The following is an 18,026-nucleotide window of genomic DNA, read 5'->3' as shown; positions in this document are numbered from 1 at the left end:
TATATTATTAATTTATATTATTTAATCATATTAACACAATTAATTATATATAATTAATTGTGTTAATATAATTAATTTTATTTATTTATTTAATCTGATTAATTAATATAAATAAAATAATATTTATCATTTTATTGTATAATATTTATGAATTATTATTATATTAATTAATTAAAATTTTATTATTATTATTATTATTATTATTATTATTATTATTATTAATTATTTTGGTCATGTCCTCCATTTTATTCCTCTCCTAACCAACAACTACATTTTTGTGGTGAGGCCTAGTCCTCCTTTGAGGTGATGAGGAGGACCTTTTTTGTCACTCTGAAAGGGGCGTGGCCTAAAGGCTTCCTTGCACTTGGGACTAAAAGGGTTCCAAGTAAGTGAGAGCTGAGCCTTTCCCGCTTCCAAAGGAAAGTGGGGTCGGCCACACAGCGAGCGCGTGCCTGTGCGCGCGCCTGCAGAGAGCTAGAGAGAGAAAAGCGAAAGTGGAACAGCCAATCAGGGGCCGAGCCTTGACTGGCACGCGCCAGCAGTGGCCCAGGGGCTGCGCCAGTCCTGCTCTGTCTGTGCGAGAGAGCGGTCGCGTTAATTGAAGGCTGCGATGGCTGGAGGAGCCATAGGAGACCCCTATAAGAAGAGCACAGGCTCGACCCTCTTGCAGCCGCTGAGCGACCTCCAGGACATCCCACTGGATAAGGTCCGGGCAATTAAAATCCCTGCTAAGTTTGAAATTAATAATGATTATAATGATAATGGCAGTAATGATGATGGTGCAGGGTGAACAGGCGCGTCCTCCTTTTTCCGGACGCGTCCTCCATTTCAGCCTTCCTGTCTGGGAGGGTTTCCAAAAGGTCCTCCATTTTGAGCAGGGCTAAGAAGCATGATTTAAAAAACAAGTTTAGATGAGCGTTTTCAGCTTTTATTTTGCTTTTTTAGTTTTTTCAGTATCTTTTTATTGCATAGATAAATCTAACAGTCACACATTCATGAATATACAGTGCATGCATTCTTCATTATCTTCATATCTCATCTTTCATCTTGCATTTCCTATTTATTCTGCAAATTTTAAATTTTGTATTATGTATTTTTTAAAAAGCTTTACTGTTTTAATTGGATTATTTTAATTGTTTTTAAAGTGTAGTTTTGATGTGTGTGTGTGTGTGTGTGTGTATCTATCTATCTGTTGTGAGCCACCTTAGGTCCCAACTTGGGAAAAGGCAGGATATAAATAAATAAATATATTGGGCTTTTATTTGGTTGTGTCCTACATCTTTTCTTGACTGTCCTACATATTGAGGTGCCTTGTCCTCCTTGGCAGTTAGGACATCTGGTCACCCCGTCCTTTTCCAGGACCTGCCCTCCATTTCAGCTTTCTGTCCTGGACAGATTCCCAAATGTCCTCCATTTTGAGCATCACTAAGAACCATGATTTTATATTTATATCGGTGTTTTTGGTTTGTACTGTCCCCCATTTTTCTTAAACATCCTACATTTTGTGGCGCCTTGTTCTCCCTTGCGCTGAGGACATCTGGCCACCCTGTGATGATGTCCTCAAGGATGTGCTTCAGATAGTTTGTGGTACCCTCCAACTTTCGGCATTTGTAGGTGCAACCAACAGATTGGGGGGATCTGGATTGCTTTTGTTCTTATTTTTGAAGGCAGGTTTGCATTGAAGGATTTTCGGGGTTGTTATTTGCCATCAAGTCGACTTTGACTTGGGGTGACCCAATGAATGATAGACCCATCAAGGCCTCAGCTGCCTTCTTCAGGTCATGCAAACTCAAGGCCATGGCTTAGGATTTGGGGAGAGGCTGCTTTTTCTGTTGATTGTGTACATCTCGTTGTTTATTGAAACGTGTCTCACAGGGGGAAGTTTTAAACAATTCAAAAAGAAAAACCAGTCCTGCAGTGTTTGGTCTTTTGTGCCTGATCATAGTGGTTTGGATTACAGCTGTGGAGGCCAGGGTTGGAATCTCCATTCATCTTTGGATGACCCTGGCAAGTCACACTCTCTCAGCCATACTAGACAGCAGTTATTAATACTTATTTGTATCTCACTCTTTTCCCAGAACTGGGACTGCAAGAGCAAACCCCCCTCTGAACAAATCTTTCCAAGCATCATAGGGTTGCCAAGGGCCCACATCTTTCAATCCTTTTTTATTAACTGTACTGTTTCCCAAGTATATGGTGGCATTTATGGAATTGAAGCATTTCACAGTCAGGGATATAAATTATATAGTGAAGAATCACATACACTGGTTTGTATTAATTGGTGGACCGAATACTACATGCGGTTAGAATGACGGAAGTGGGAATCTGTGCCATAAGATTTTGGGAATATATGGCAGTTTTAAATTTTTTAATATTTCACAAGCCATCTATGGATTAGCATTTCTTTGCAGACAATGAGAAGAGAGCAGAGTAAACTGAAAGAAATATTTCTCCTTTCCGTTGATTTTTTTCTGATGGTTTCTTTTTTCTTGTTTCCTGGAAACAGTCTCTGCAAGTTGAACTACTTCTACAGCATCATGGCTGCTGCAAAAAGCAAAAGTGAAATCTGCTTCTGAGGGTCAACTGCATTGTTTTTGTAATGTTTCAGAAGGTGCCAAATGTCAGGTATTTTCAGGCTGCATTAAGGCAACTTATATTTGGCATCTTCACCCTGGCTTTCAGGAAGGAGAGTGGCACAATCTAGTTTAATACTATCACTATCGTTTTAACAGAATGCAAACACAGCAGTGTGTTAGCTTACTCTGTACTATATCCCACCAGTGCCTTCTTACTTGCTCTTGAGAAAATGAGTTTTCCATTTAGTGGGAAAACAAATAAAGGTTCCTCCAAACAGAGCAAATGTGGTGGGAGGTGGCACTGTTAGTTACTGTATTTGTCAGATTTTTTTAAAATATCTAAACAATTTTCTGTTGTCCCAGACTGTTTCTGGCAGTTTCCAGCACCAGCAGCAACATTTTTTTGCCCACCATTAAATGGGTCTCTTTTTATTTTGGAGACATAACAGGTGTTCTCATTGAATCATAGAGTTGGAAGAGATCACAAGGGCCAACCAGTCAAACTCCCTGCCATACAGGAACTCACAATCAAAGCTTATAGAGTTTCTATATGTTGGAAATGACTTGAAGGCACACAACAATGGATAACAGAAGAAAACAATGTCATGATTTTCTCATAACTGTTTCATGTTAAGCATTGGCTTCCCAATTAGCAAACATTAATATGTTGGCATTAGTACTAATTTAGGCACGTTCCAGACGGGCGTTTGGCCCGCCCCCAGTATGTACTAAGGGTTGGCAGAGGATGCAGCGTCCAATCAGGCCTCACTCCTAGTACGTACTGGGTACGTCAAAATGGCAGCACCCAGTACACATGGGCGCAGCCATTTTGACATGGCGGACGCTTAGCGTCCGCACATCACAGCACAGTTATGATGCCACAAGTGCACCATTGGCGCCTTGCGGCATCATAACAGCACCGCAAAAAAACACTTTTTGCGGGTTCTTTTTGCGGCGCCGGGAAACCGCGCGGTTTGTCTGCTGCGGCTCCCTGGCGCAGCAAATATGGGCGCCAGCAGAGCGTCCTTTTTGGGTGCTCTGTAAAGCGCCAATGTTTCCAAATGCTGTGTGTGGTTTACTGTCCCCTTTCCCTAATATTCATGGTCTACCATTGTAAGTTAAATTTATGAAGCAGTGCGTAGTGGATAAACAGGATCTTCAAACAGCTGAAGCACAGCTGTCCTCTTTTAAATCATCTTGGGAATGTAATCATTACTCAAGCACAAGAAAAAAGGCCTGCCAAGTTTACCTAGGTCTACTAGGCCAGCATTCTTTGCAAGTTATTTGCAGTTAAATGGAGGAACCTTACACAGACCAGGTGGCTTACCAGAAATGGGTCACCAGTCAGTTAGTGTGTGCTTAGCACCACCATGTTTCAGAATAGCAGGAATGGCTAGCAGGGATGTGGAAAGCATCTACCCAGTATTAAAACACCCTGACTGCTTTTTCATCTAAGTGAAAGATTTGAGTAAATGTGCAGTTCCTAGTCACTTCATACCATTTTCTAATGGTGATGGGAATGAGAATATGGTGAGGTCTGAGTCTAAAGCTTTCATTTCCCAAGTGAAATTATGAGCCTCTTCAATCTTCCAGTATGTTATAAACCACATTACCAAACATAGTTTTCTTTAAATATGGCTTTAATTGTATTCTGACCCTCATTGGCATTAGGCAGAATCAAGTGATAAGCACAGAAGTAAGCATATGCCATGAAACATAAAATTATGCTATATCTTACACGTTTCCTCTTTTTTCCAGTTGTCTCTCATTTAAGCGACCCAGTAATTATGTTCTATACTTCTTATTGTTTTTACTGCTGTGTGTCAAACCACTGAACCACCATGCAGTAAGAGTTGTTGAAACAAAAATTATCTAGAAATTGAGAAGGATGGGCTCCAGGAAGTGCAGAAGCAGTGTACCCACTTCTCATAAATTTTAATTCTCTACATTTTTCCCCATGAAATTTTTGTAGCACAGCAATTAGGTACCAGATTCACTTTAGCCTTGTTCATCCTTAGCACTGAGCAATTTTATTTACACGTCAGCCCTAAATGTCTGCGCTCGCATGATTTCCTGAGACACAGTTATCCATGAAATGTTGATGGCGTACCATGTTGCATTGGAATAAGCATTGGCAGATGCCATCCCTTTTGAGTCTATACCACCAGACTACTGACTGTAACCTGCTCAGTAAAATGTAGAATGTTACCAATCACCCAAGTACCATTTGTACTTGATGACATCTCCTAATAAAACTAAACTTTGGTTCCAACTTTTGCATTATTTTTTTTAAGAATAAATAGCAAACATCCCTCCCATATAAATTGGATCTGTGGCCACCATCTCTCCCATTGTGTACCTAATCCAGAGTGGGTCCCTTGCACCTGCTTTTGCTTTGGAAGGAAAAGTCTAATGGAAAGCAAGTGCAAATTACAGGATCAAAGAGCCATATGCACATCAGAACCTTGCCAGAGATTAGTGGGCCTGTTCCTACTTTTGCTCATTAAAAAAATAATGTAACTTTAAATTATGTGAACAATGTTATGTTTCGTTTGACTTTTAATTAACATTGTAATGCATCACCTTGCTCAGTGACCACTATAGACCTCTTTGTTACTGCCACAATGACACTACAAAATCCTATTGTTCATTACTGTATAAACAGTTGTTGTGTATGGCATCAGATTGGGAGTGGGAGGGAAGTGTCTTCAACCTCCACCCGAACATCCCAAGTGGAAGATGATGCTGTACTCAACGTAACATTATATAAGACATTCTCTGTGGGGATAGAGGTGAAATGTTTATGCACATAACTGAACACATCAGGAATATCTGGACAGCATTTGGAGAAATACAAGTTCAGTATGAGTTACTGAGATGCATACAAAATTTCATCTGGTTCAAAGCCATCTGTTCGTTCACCAACAACACTGAGGATTTAGGGGAGCCATCATGATAGTACATTTGACTAACATACAGTGCAATACTTAATTCTTCTATTTGACTTTTAGTGTAAATAACTTAATTTAAATATTTTCCCTCTTTACATGATTGTTGACTAAGGATTTTCCTCCTTAAAAATTTTGTTGACTAAGGGTTTTGTAATCTGTTCTGCAGCTTCTCCATAAGGGCTGCCAGTGATTATTTCTTCAGCTGCTTCAGTTGGTAATCCACAAAGAACATCTGTTCTCATTTTAAACATCAGATCTCAGATGGTTTTTAAGGCTTCAATGTTGGTGAGCAGCAGTACTTACTGGAGAAAGTGGCATTGCAGTCCAGAAGACGGTGAGATTTATAATTTCAGACACCAGAAATGAAATGGGTATTACTATTACTGTATTTTTTTTTAAAAGTCAACAAATGTGGGTATGTCTCTCTCAAATCAGAAGATAATTTTCCATGTCAAAATAACTCCTATTTTTAATAAAACAATATTTTGGTTGTACAAAAAATGTATTACAGTACTATAATTTCCATAACCATAGATTTGTTATGTGTTTACTCATGCTAACTTGAAATTTCAAAGATTTTTTTCTTTTAGCAGAAAATAAAGCAAAACTAGTAGTTAATACTAGTACCCTGCAGATATTATTGGATTGCTGCCCTGAATATTTGGATGGACAAAGCTGGGGGAGATCAACAACTACTATCCATAACTTGGTTGTGGTTGAAGAGGCCTACCTGGTGTGTATAACAGAGATCTTAAGAGTATCAGCTGGAGGTGTTGATCTCTCCCAGCTTTGTCCATCCAACTATTCAAGGCAGTACCGAGCTAAGTTGAAGAGGTGGGGGGAGTTGCCATTATCCATAAGAATTCTATCTATTAAACAAGGAAATCCATTTGCCCAGGCAACAGTTTCAAGGGTTTGTTGAGATAACTGCTGGTGACTACTGTCTTAGTCAAGTCATTTCCTTGTGAAGTTTGGTAGTAGCAGATCCTCCCTGCAGGGGTGGCACCTATTAAGATAGTGTGCCCCCAGAGCATTAGAGAATCTGAAGGATTCCTGAATGCTCTGGGAGATTTTCTGGCTGAAAGGGCTGGTGATTCTTTGAGACTCAACATTGTCACTTTTTATGATTTTAAATATCTTTGACTGATAAAGAAGCAAGTGAAGCTTCAAAAGCTTACATGATGTTTTTTCTTCATTTTGGTTGACCAACAAAGGTACTACTTTTTTGTGGATTTGGGATTTTGCTGTACAGTATGTTGAGACTTGGTTTCACTATGGAATGGAGAGATAGAAAGGGCTATCAATACAGTCGCTTTTAAGCACTCAGCCTAGTGTTGTGGAGCTCATACTGTAATTCACTTGTTTTACACAAGACCTGTGGTCAATGAAACAGGATAGACAATGGCTAGAGTGCAAGTGGCATAGGTCTTGGAGCAAATGCTACCAGAAACCAGTAAAGACTCTTCATTCTGCCTATTGTGAAACAGTGAGGCAGGCTAAAAAATATACAGTATTAATGACTAGGATTGCATCCTCAACTTCCCACCCAATAGGATTTTTTCAAGTGGTGATGACTCTTCTGAGTACAGGTCCAGACTGCTCAGGTATACAACCCACAGCTGCCTCTGAAAAATTTGGTAGGGTATTTTGAGGGGAAAGCTGCTTTCCTTCACTCAGAACCTGACAACACACTTTTAACAGAGCCTAGGGAGGTGCACAGCTTAGCATCTGGTCAGTTTTCATTGGATCAGTTTCAGTTATTGAGGTCTGGTGATGCAGACAAGACACTTGAAGCAGTTCAACTCACCACATGTAAGCTTGACACTTGCTCATCTTGCCTGATAAAATCTATCAGAGGTGGATTGGCCAGTTGGATACAGTAAATGCCGTGTAATCTCAGCAGAGGTGCCTCCTGTTTTGAAGGAGGTGGTGGTACTGAAGACCCATCATTCAGAGGGAGAGAAAGGCAAACCATGTCCATCAGGCCTTACCTGAAAGATGAAGCGTCCTCCATCCGCCATCATACAGAGGGAGAGAAAGGCAAGCCATCCGGCCTGGAGGGAATGAAAAGGCAGGCCCAACTCCATTGGGCCTAGCCTGAAGAAGAAGAACCCTCCCTCCATACCATCTGTCATCATCTGGCCTGGGAGGGAGTGAAAAGACAGTACCAGCTCCATCGGGCCTGGCCTTGATTAAGAAGCAGAGTCCTCCCTCCAGTTCATCTGCCTCAGTCCAGGCCTCAGAGGGAGAGAAGAAATGCTGGACCTGATCTCTTTCCCCACCACCATTCCCTTCTCCTTTTGTGTCTTGTCTTTTTAAATTGTAAGCCTGAGGGCAGGAAACCATCTAATTAAAATGATTGTATATACAATGCTGTGTAAATTTACAGTGCTATATAAATAAAGCTTGATGATGATGATGATGCTGTTAACTGGTTCTCCAAATGGTTTCTAACATTGTGTAGGACAAACTTGGTTTTGCCACTGAGTGTGATTTTTGGCACTAAGTTGCAGCCAGTCATGACTCCCCTGAAAAATACACCTGTATGATACAGATACAGTATTTGTCTTATACACACTTCTTACACTTGTAGACATGTACCTACCTGAAAATAATAGCTTAGATGTGGACAAAATCAGTTGAACTTAAGATTCCTTGATTGTAATAGGAACAAACGTAAGTCATGATTAACATGTTCAACAGGCTTGGGCTATAAGCCTAACCATTCTTACATGGAATGACTTATTTTTGAGTAAACATACATAAGATTTCACAGTACGTCTGGATCCAACTGAAAATGGGGCTTCTTTTGTCTGAAAGAAATCAGTAAAGTTGAAATTTCATTAATTGAAGTGTCTTACTAGGGTTTATATTATACTGAGCTATGAAGGAGGGGTGGGAATCACGTGGTTCTCCAGATTACTTTGATTCCTAGCAGCCCTAGCCAGAATTGCCAGTGGTACAGAACACTGGGAGTTGCAAACTAAATTCTGAGGAATTACATGATTCCCACCACTGCTTTAAAGATTTTTGAGCAAGCAGCTAAGCACTCCCCTGATCCTCTTTGAAACAGTCTACATGTGTGAAAAACTGTCAATATTTCTCCAAGGTTTTATGATTCTTGCTAGCTTGCCAGAGATGAAAATGCTGACAGACAGAAATCATATTCCAATCTATTTTCATTTGTTTAGGTCAACTTTTTTGCTTGTCAGTGCTTTGCACTCTTGGCTGCATTTTGGTTTCGTTCCTACTTAAGTCCCAGTCAAGTGAGCTCTGATGTTCGCCATGTGATTGCCACTATTTTGGGAGTATGCATTGCTATCTTCCGTTGTGGCTGGTGAGTAATTGTTTCTAACTCTATATTTAAATAGATGTATTGCATAGATTGTTGTTGTTGCTATTGTTGTGTGCCTTCAAGTCAGGATGATCCTAACAGGAACCTTTAAAGTGTTCTAGCAGGCAAATATAAAACCATTAAAACAAAGTTAAAAATTATTTGTCAGCAAGTAGATGCATTTGGATCAAGTTGTGGCTTTGGGACTGCATGTGGCCCTCAACACCACCAGAGTCTCTAATCTTTTTCCTGGTCAAAAAAGGGGAATTGATGCTCCTGGAAGCCTCTGGATGCAACAGTTTACCTTTTAAACAGGGTGTCTCCATTCCAGTGAGGTCACAGGCCTCTGTAGGCAGAGAACAGTGGATTCCTCAAGAAGTCTCTGTTTTTACATCAGGAACACCTCACTGTAATGGAGATATATTGGATTGCAAAAGAGTTGAGATTTTCCTGGACTTTGAAAATCTCCCTATTACCAACATGGCCAGAAGGAGGAGGAACCTGCCTGCAAAAGATATCCTCCTCATCATAACATCTTTACTAAGAACTGAAACAACATGCAGGCATCTGACTAATATCACCATTTGCTTTTTTTTCTCCTGTTTGGTTTGTAACTTCTTTCCTGACGAAGAAGCCCATGGAGCTTCAAAAGCTTGCAAGAAATATATTGTGCATTTCGGTTGACCAATAAAAGTATCACTGATTGATTTTTGTTTGTATTTGTTAAATGGACTACACAGCTATCTCTGCATGTTTTTAGTAATTTTAGAAAAGGGGTTGTCCTCACTGTTGTTCTCTTTTATTTCTTGTTTTCAAGGTACTCTATCCATCTTTTTGTTTTAGTGATGATAAGCTATGGCATAATGACTATGGTCAGTATTTCCAACATTCACAGGTAAGAAAGGCTTGTTTGTTTAATGACCATGTCATATTTCCTGCCTTCTTCCATCATGTTACTCATCAGGTTACTTAACTTCGTGCTTATAAGCCTCAGTCCTGTAACATTCCATCTTTAAGGCCACCAACACAGTGCAACAACTGCCGCTCTGTGATGAACCTCTCCAAGAGATTCATAGCAAGTCATTGTACTTCACCTTACATATTATATCTATTTCATGCCTTGCTTATAACACACGACATAACACTTTCTGTGAGGCGCTGCCCTTGATCGACATCCAAAAACTTCATTGTGTAGAAAATATTGCCGCAACACTGCTCTTTGGAACCAGTTTTGAAAAAGCAGTTGCTCCAATACCAATTTCTTTCACTACTGGTCAGTTTTCTAGTAAGTAAAGATGATGGTTGTTAATTTCTAAAAGTTAAATGGCTGAGGGTCAGCATAAATGAAGCTCTACGTCATCTTGGGTTCTCCACCATCAGGACTACTTGCCGTGGGAATGGGAGGATGTGATTTTATTTGGCCCATGCAGATAGCGCCTCAACACCTAGAAATCCCATGTGCTATCACCTTGAGTTCTATGATGGAAGAAAAATGGAATATAAATATGTACACAAATATCCAAGAGAGGACACACGTTCCTTGAGTTTTGGAGGCCTACAAATCACCTTACACATGACCTGTATGGAAATTTGTATTCTTGCAGATGTCTTGGGTTTTCCAAAACTGTTTTTTTAATATATATAATGGTGATGCATATTTTCCTTAATGCTTTATAGTTCTTTGTAACTGCAGCCCAGAGTCCTGTAACTGCAGTTCTTTAATTAGCAGCTTGTTTACTACTACTACTACTAATAATAATAATAATAATAATAAAATTTATTTATATCCTGCCTCTCTACAAAATGCAATCATTTTGCTGACATTAACTTCAGCCTTCTGTTTCACTGTTTTGTATTAAAACCAATATTTGTAAATTTGGAGATGCTTTTTAACATATGTTTATGTATGAATTAATGATATATTGAATTAGTCTACAGACCATTTCAAATTGTTACAAATTTACCTAAAAAAATTAAAATGACAGCTTATATTAAAATAACAGTGTACCAGAGTAATACTATACAAATTAGTCACACTCCCCTCTTTAAACCACATTTTTTCTTAAGTTGGTGGCCTTAGATGCAAAAAGGGCCACCTTCTTGAGACACAGAGTGATTAGAGTCACTCAAAAAGAATGAAGGATTTTTCAACACAGGCCAGTTGCTCATACTAAACAGAAAGGGCTTGAATAAAGATGGCACTCGAGTAAATAATATGCTAGGTCCTCTATTATTTGGGCACCACATATACCTAGCCTATCTGGAAGTGGAACACCTTTAAATCTTCCCTGGAGGAGCATTGAATCTATCATCTCAAACCAGAGACAAGTGAAAGCTAAGCATTGGCACCTTCTCATCTTAAGGAACAGATACCTCTCCCCTTTAAACTGTGTCTTGGATGTAGCTAGCCATTTTAGAGCCCTAACGATGGATAAAGCTGCAATATCAGCTTGGGTTCTGAGGTCACTGATTCTTGATGGAGTTTTTATACTATTGTTTGCCATTAGGATCCCCAAGCTGGATCTATGATTGGGTAGTATACTGTACTTGTAAATTTATATAACCAGGATGATTCCATCCTTTTAACCAGCTGTTCTTCTAAACACTTCTTTCAAAGCCCATTATCACTCACTGATACTAGCTTGAGTCAGTAATTTTATAATCTTAATTGAATTTGGTTTGAAACTGCCATAATTCCAATTTCAGATTAAAGTGCAAAGGCTGGACACAATGGGAGCACTCACAAAATAATATGCAAAAAACGATTTTGGACTCTTTCTAAGTTCTTAGAATTGAAAAAGCCCCACATTTCTGCACCATGTGTTAGAACTGACCACACCTTTGCCTTGCACATATTGAGTACTGGTAAAAGGGATCCTAGGTAACTATAATTCAAAATTCAGACACTGAAAACAGGCAATTGCTTTTAACTCATTTCTCTTAGTCTTCAGTGACCAGGAAACTGAAGATGAAAAGACCAGCCCAAGGTATGTAAGGGAATTCGCCTGTTCAGTTTTGTTAGTATCAAGAAACCCCCTATAATGTTTATTTTTCTTTCCAAAAATTAAAACTTTAGATTTGTTATAGTTAATTTTTAAATAATTCGCCTTACAGTACAAACTAAATTTTGTTATTTTTGTGTAACTAAATCGAAGGCTAATAACCTATCTTTTGTAAGGCATTTTAAGTAAATGTTTCAAATGGATAAAAATAATGACAATTACAGGAGTGGGCTTTCACTTCCATCAGCTCCAGGAGGAAATTGAAAAAAAAGAAAAAGAAAAAAGAAAGCATCACTGCCACATATAAGTATGGCCAGTATAAGTATTAGACCCTGGAAAGATTTCAACTGGTCATGTTCAAACTTTCAAGTTTAAAACACCTTGAAATAATAACATACTCAGGATGGCTTGAGGTTATTTGTTTTGAATTTTGGTTACTGTTGTTTTGATAAAACCTCAGTTTCCTGTAATAAATATGTGTTTTTTCTAGGTACACTTTTACAGTAGCTATGGGATATCTTACAATGTGCCACATTACCCGGATATATATATTTGGTTATGGTATTGTAATTGCAACTTTCTGTGGGTAAGTAATGGTGACAGTTGTATGATATATGTTTCTATACAAAAATAAAAAGCAGAGAATTCAAGCTGATCAAATTCAATTCAGACTCTTCTAATTTTATAACCATATTTTTATTTATTAATATTATTTGCTTATTCATCTGTTTATATTTAATTTAATGTATTAATGTTTTCGTGGCAAAGAACTTCCATGTAATTTTCAAGCAGATTAAGTGTGTGCTACCTACTAGTGATTTGAAATATGTGAAGTTTGTGGAAATTGTTTTAGAGGCAAAGAGCACCATTTTCAAATAAAGTTAAATTTTAATGTTACTTTACATCTTTATAAAATTTCTGTAGTGAAGCTACTGAATCTGATTGGGTGACGTGATGTGATCTCATGGAATACTCATGAGCAGTCCATCTGTCAGAGTACAAAAATGTTAAAGTGTTGGTGCAGTTTCAGTATGGAAAGATAAAAAATTTTTGATAGGCTGAACACTAAAAGTCTTTCAAGTGGCTAGTGAACAAGAATAGCTGTAGTTGGGCTTCTCATAAGTGTCTTCTATTGGAACAGAACATTGGACTTTAGATGAATTTTGTTTGGTTTTGACCCATTTTTATGGGGTTTGGAGCTGAAAATAGCACAAAATTTAAAAAGTTATTTTGGGAGAGGTTCAGGGTATGACCAAGGAGCACTAACATCACTTAAAGTGGTATCAGACTGCATTATTTCTACAGTATAGATGCACTGTAGGTTGTATGGGAACTTTGCCACTGGCAAAACTGAAGGGATGGGGTCTGACTCAGAGAACAGCAGGAGGACTGGTAGTAAAATCAAAAATGGATTTGTTGCTACTGTGGCAACAGATCCACCAGTCTGCCCAACTTGGTTATTTTGCCCAACCTAATTAAAAGGGCATGTGTGTTGCTTTAAGCTTGTTCAAACAAGAGTTGTATATGACTTTAAAAAGAAAATGCTATCAAGCTTGGGAAACAGAGATTTGAACTGCAACACTCAAAGCCTTATTGTATGACAAATGAAAGCCAAGAGGCAGGTAGAGACAAGTGGCTTTCTCCTTCCCTCTCCACATAGCTCCTCTGTTCTCCTTACAGAGAAATGTGTCTTTTGCCAAACAATTTTTTCCAGTGCAACAAAAGACATGCTTTTACCAGCATCTCTCTTAGGAAGAGAATGGAAGAGTTTCCAACCACATGTGGAGGTGCAAGAATGCCTCTTCTCTTTCACTACCCCTCCACTTTCTTTTGTCATGTCATAAGGCTCCCAGAAATTTCAAAGTGGAGTTCTGGAGAGTTATAGCTCCAGAAGTTGGTTTTCTAAGCTGTGAATCAAACTTGGTAGATTGTAAAATATGACACGTACTGTCTTTCTACCTTGTATTACAGCCCATTGATGATGGCAACACAGAAGATCACAACTCTTGCTTTCCAGATACGTGATGGTAAGAAAGATGTCATTTCCACTTTGTACCCAATCTCTTATGTAAAGTTCTGTAAAAGCTACTAGCAGCCTTTGGGGAAAAGTAGATGGTTTATGCAGCATTTGTCAAGATCTTACATTATTTTTTTTTTCTAATTAGAATTATCTCTCCCCTTCTCTTGCAAAACAAAAGTTTAAAATCATATTAAGTGGTTGATTAAATCAGACATAGTGGCCTACACTATGTCTGATTTCCTTTAGCATTTTGTTCTGCTACATTCAAATAATTGGAGTAGAGATATCACTGGTTCTGCCAAATTCCAGGTTTACTGGTTTATTGTGGAGATTCTGAGTATGCTTTCATAAGTCTCATGCTTAGTTCTTTAACTGAGGGAGGGTCTACACTGACCAGAATATTCCAGCTTCTCGTAGAGTGTTCTGGCCCAAAAGCTGCCGTGAATTCCCCCCATTACCTGCACATTCTGGCGCAACACCGGACAGCTGTCTACACATGTGTGTGCTGCCTAGCGCCACTGCCGCTCCATCTGAGGTCAAAAATAAGGCACCCAGCACCAGTCACATGGCTGGATGCCTTGTTGTGACCTCAGAGGGAGAACTCATAGTGGTGGCAGGAAGCATATCAGGACACGTGTGGAGACAAGTGCCCAGCATTACTTTGGAGTGCTCTGGGTTTTTTCCTGGAAGATCCAGATCAAATTGTCAATTGTTTAAAGGTGGACTAGGAAGAGATGTGAAGACAGTCCACACCTGAATTGGGATGGTTGGCCCTGCATCATCTGGACAAGGCAACGTGAGGTTGGGGGAAAACCAATGTAAATGACTCACATAGACAAGCCCTGTCTATGCACAATTCTGGAGCCATTCTTTTTGAAGATATGCAAACTAACCACACAAGTGCACGTTATCTAAATAATACCATCAGTACAGTGCACTGATACTCAATAAAATGGGCATTAGTTGGGGAGTGTATGGACAGTGCTGCCAGTATCAGCTTCTTGTGGGTGCCAGTTGTGTAGATAGCTCATTCTTTTCACTGATCCAGAAGCCCCAATGGTAAACCGGGTTTTCCTGTTAGTGCAGCCAAAGTCACAAAAACACAGACAGCCATGGAGAGGTCCATTTCATTTCAGAAAATATTGATTTAATTTAAACTGACCCAGGGAGTGGTAATGAAAAGCCGCGATGATGCCAAGAGGAACAAAACCTGAAACTTTTAGAGACTTCTTTCTTGTCTGGAGAGGCCCTCAGTCATGTTTCTGGAGTAATTAAACACAGCATAGAAGGTGTATTTTCCCCCCACTCCGGAACATTTGTTAAAAACCTAACTTCCACAGCATAGTGTTCATTCATTTCTGTTGTTCTTTGAGGGGTAGGCAATGGCCTGTGATAAATGGATTAGAAATTCTGAATTCCACAAATTCGTAAGCTTTTCTTTGATATCTTCCATTAAACCAAAGCTATTCAATGAGTATTGTGTGGAAATTGTAGGTTGCATAAAACAGATCTTTTCAGAATAACCTCATAAAAATTAGAGTCTGGGAATTGCAGTTTCGTGAGACATTTAACCCTCTCTGTCAAAGAGCTCTGGAGCCCCAACAAACTACAGTTTTCAGAATCCCATAGCATTGAGCCATAGCAATTAAAATACTACTGTCAGCCTGGATTATTTCTCCCCTGCATGTGCAGTCTCAATTGTAATCATATTTTTTTCAACATGTGCATTGTGATACTGGTAAAACAGATTTTCCTTTTTACCTGTCCAAAAAGATGAAAGTTGGTATGCCATAGAGAAAAGGTTAGTAATCCATGTGACACAAAATGTAGCTTTTATTATTATACTTGTTATCAGTAGTATTGCATTTAAGTATTATCTGCAGCTTTTTTCCCTGTCCCATGTCTGATTCAATTATTGTCTCATCAATTCTTGCTAGGAAGAGATAAAAAAGCTGAAGAATTAACTAAAGAACAGAATGAGCTTGTTCTAAAGTAAGGAATGAACTCTTCTATTAATCTTATAGTTGAAAAAAGAAATTATTTGTGTAGTAAGTGTTTTGTTTAGGTTTGTGATTTAATAACTAGAATTTTCACAGTATTAAGATATTCTTAAGCAAATATTTTTTATATTCTTTAGAACACAGGAGTTGTTCTTTTGGGGAGCTATTCTTTTTGAAGACTCCATTAAATACACCTTTGCTTTCCATAAATCAAATATTCCTGGAAAGGACTGATCTTTAATGTAGGTTTCTCCACAAATTCGCTAATGTGATGCAAATGTGTGAACTGAACATTAGCTATTGAAATGTTCCAAAATGGGCATTTAGTTCTCTTAGTAACTTTCTGTGTACTCTTTGAGCCTCCCCCCCAATATATATATATATACATACTGTTTTATGTAATTTGCATGCACCTTTCCTCTAACTTTCCAAACTGGAGAAGAAACAAAATCCTGCTTAAGGATTTAGTGCCTACATTAGCAACAAAATGAAATGGTCATTAAATAGAATATGTAGAACAGATTGTACATTGAACAGAAAAGAAAACTTGTAAAGGAAAATTGCCTTAGACTGTGATCCCAATAGTTCTTCCTTGTACATTGTGTTTTCTTTTACAGTGAACAGTACGTACTTCACTATAAGTAACAGGCTTACTTCCATATCAAGATGGTTAGGATTGGGCAGCATGACACAAAAATAGACCTTTTGTTCAATCACTTAATGAATATTGAAACTCTTGGGTTTAGTTACCTAGTTAATTTATGAAATTTATGAGATAAGACATTTCACTATAGCCCCATTCATACATTCAATTCAGGGTTAATCCAAATGTTTGATAATGCAGAGCCTCCTACATTCATCCACACCAGGTTTCCTGCAGAATGGTTCTCATGTGCCGCAGAATGGTCTGAGGAAGACAGTGGCCCAAAACAGATGGGCAGATGTGGGTGGCTTTTGGGGGTGTGCCATTTACATGACGCATGCCCCCGGAGTGCCAGGAAGCTGCACTGGGGCTGCATAAGGTGGCTCAAAACTGGCCTTAGAAGGAGTCGATCTTTTCCACTCCTTTTGGGACTGTAGTGGGAGGTGCCTTCAGGGCCATGGAGTGTGTTCACCACGGCCCTGAGGTGATCGGTCTGGGACAATCAGGCTGGCTGCTCTTTCCTGCCTGTCTGCTTAGCCCCAGTATCATCTACAGATGGAAAGACTCTACTCTGTTGAAAACCCTTGCTTTCCAAGGCTTCCAATTGTGCTTGTCCTATGTACAGGAGGCTCCTCATACTTAGTGTGTCCCTCTCCATGTGTTCACTTTAACTATTAATGAACTAAATATGGCTTATATCTTTGTATGCACATGTGCTTCTTATTTAGGACTACGTTAAATTAGTGGACTGGCTCTCTCAGATTTGATTGTCTTTTTATTTAAGCTATGATTTAGCTTATTATTCCAATGAGAAAAAGTTTGTATGATAATGCAGCCTGTAAAATTTGTTTCATGTATTGTCAAGTTTAATTGAAATTTATTTATAAATGTATGCTCTAAGTGCTGGAACTAAAAATACCGTTAGTGAGGTCCCCTTGTTACAGTATTTGCTTTGGTCCATTATATAAGATACCAACTTGATTGTAGATGTTTTATTTTAATTTTTTTTCAGCATAAGAGACAAACAAGCACTTTAAATTATAGTTTAGATAAGGAATTAAATAATCCTATTGCAGGTGCTATTAAAAATGCCTGCTTTTTTCTTTAAGACAGTCAGATTTAAAAAAAATACTGTGTGACTGTTTTGACAGAAGAAAACCTTCCTTATTGGAGTATTTGAGCTATCAGCTCAACTTCCTGACTGTCCTAGCAGGTCCATGTAGCAATTTCAAGGACTACATAGCCTTCATTGAAGGCAGGCACGTACAGATGAAGTTGTTAGAAGTCAACTGGAAGCGAAGGGATTGTGACAGACTTCCTGACCCTTCTCCAGTGGTAAGTTGTAAAATTCAGAGCATATTTTTTTTAAAATACTAAATCATTTTTCTAACACTATTATTGTTAAGACTAATACTAAAACGGCCAATGCAATTCTAGGCTGCACCAATAGAAGAATAGTGTCTAGATCAAGGGAAATAATTGTGCCATCTTATTTTGCTT

The 18,026-nt window shown here is 38.7% G+C and overlaps 1 protein-coding gene across 3 annotated transcripts in view; it reads left to right on the top strand.

Annotated features, from left to right (window-relative positions):
- The first annotated feature begins 577 nt into the window (after positions 1-577).
- LOC149317085 (membrane-bound glycerophospholipid O-acyltransferase 1-like) overlaps positions 578-18,026 on the top strand; it is a 29,626-nt gene continuing 12,177 nt past the window's right edge. For all 3 annotated transcript variants that reach the window (XM_089516827.1, XM_089516828.1, XM_089516829.1), the window contains exons 1-7: positions 578-706; positions 8,719-8,864; positions 9,679-9,756; positions 12,354-12,449; positions 13,835-13,890; positions 15,821-15,875; positions 17,678-17,861. In XM_089516827.1, coding sequence (XP_089372953.1) covers positions 611-706; positions 8,719-8,864; positions 9,679-9,756; positions 12,354-12,449; positions 13,835-13,890; positions 15,821-15,875; positions 17,678-17,861 — 711 coding nt within the window. In that variant the 5' untranslated portion in view covers positions 578-610. The remainder of the gene's footprint in view (positions 707-8,718; positions 8,865-9,678; positions 9,757-12,353; positions 12,450-13,834; positions 13,891-15,820; positions 15,876-17,677; positions 17,862-18,026) is intronic.

The sequence above is a fragment of the Sceloporus occidentalis genome, unplaced genomic scaffold, assembly GCF_023333645.1.
Source record: "Sceloporus occidentalis isolate IW3139 unplaced genomic scaffold, rSceOcc1.0.p SCAF_3, whole genome shotgun sequence".
NCBI classification, from domain to species: Eukaryota; Metazoa; Chordata; class Lepidosauria; order Squamata; family Phrynosomatidae; genus Sceloporus; species Sceloporus occidentalis.
The sequence above is the reverse complement of the archived record's forward strand: the minus strand, read 5'-3'. Positions and strand labels throughout refer to the sequence as shown.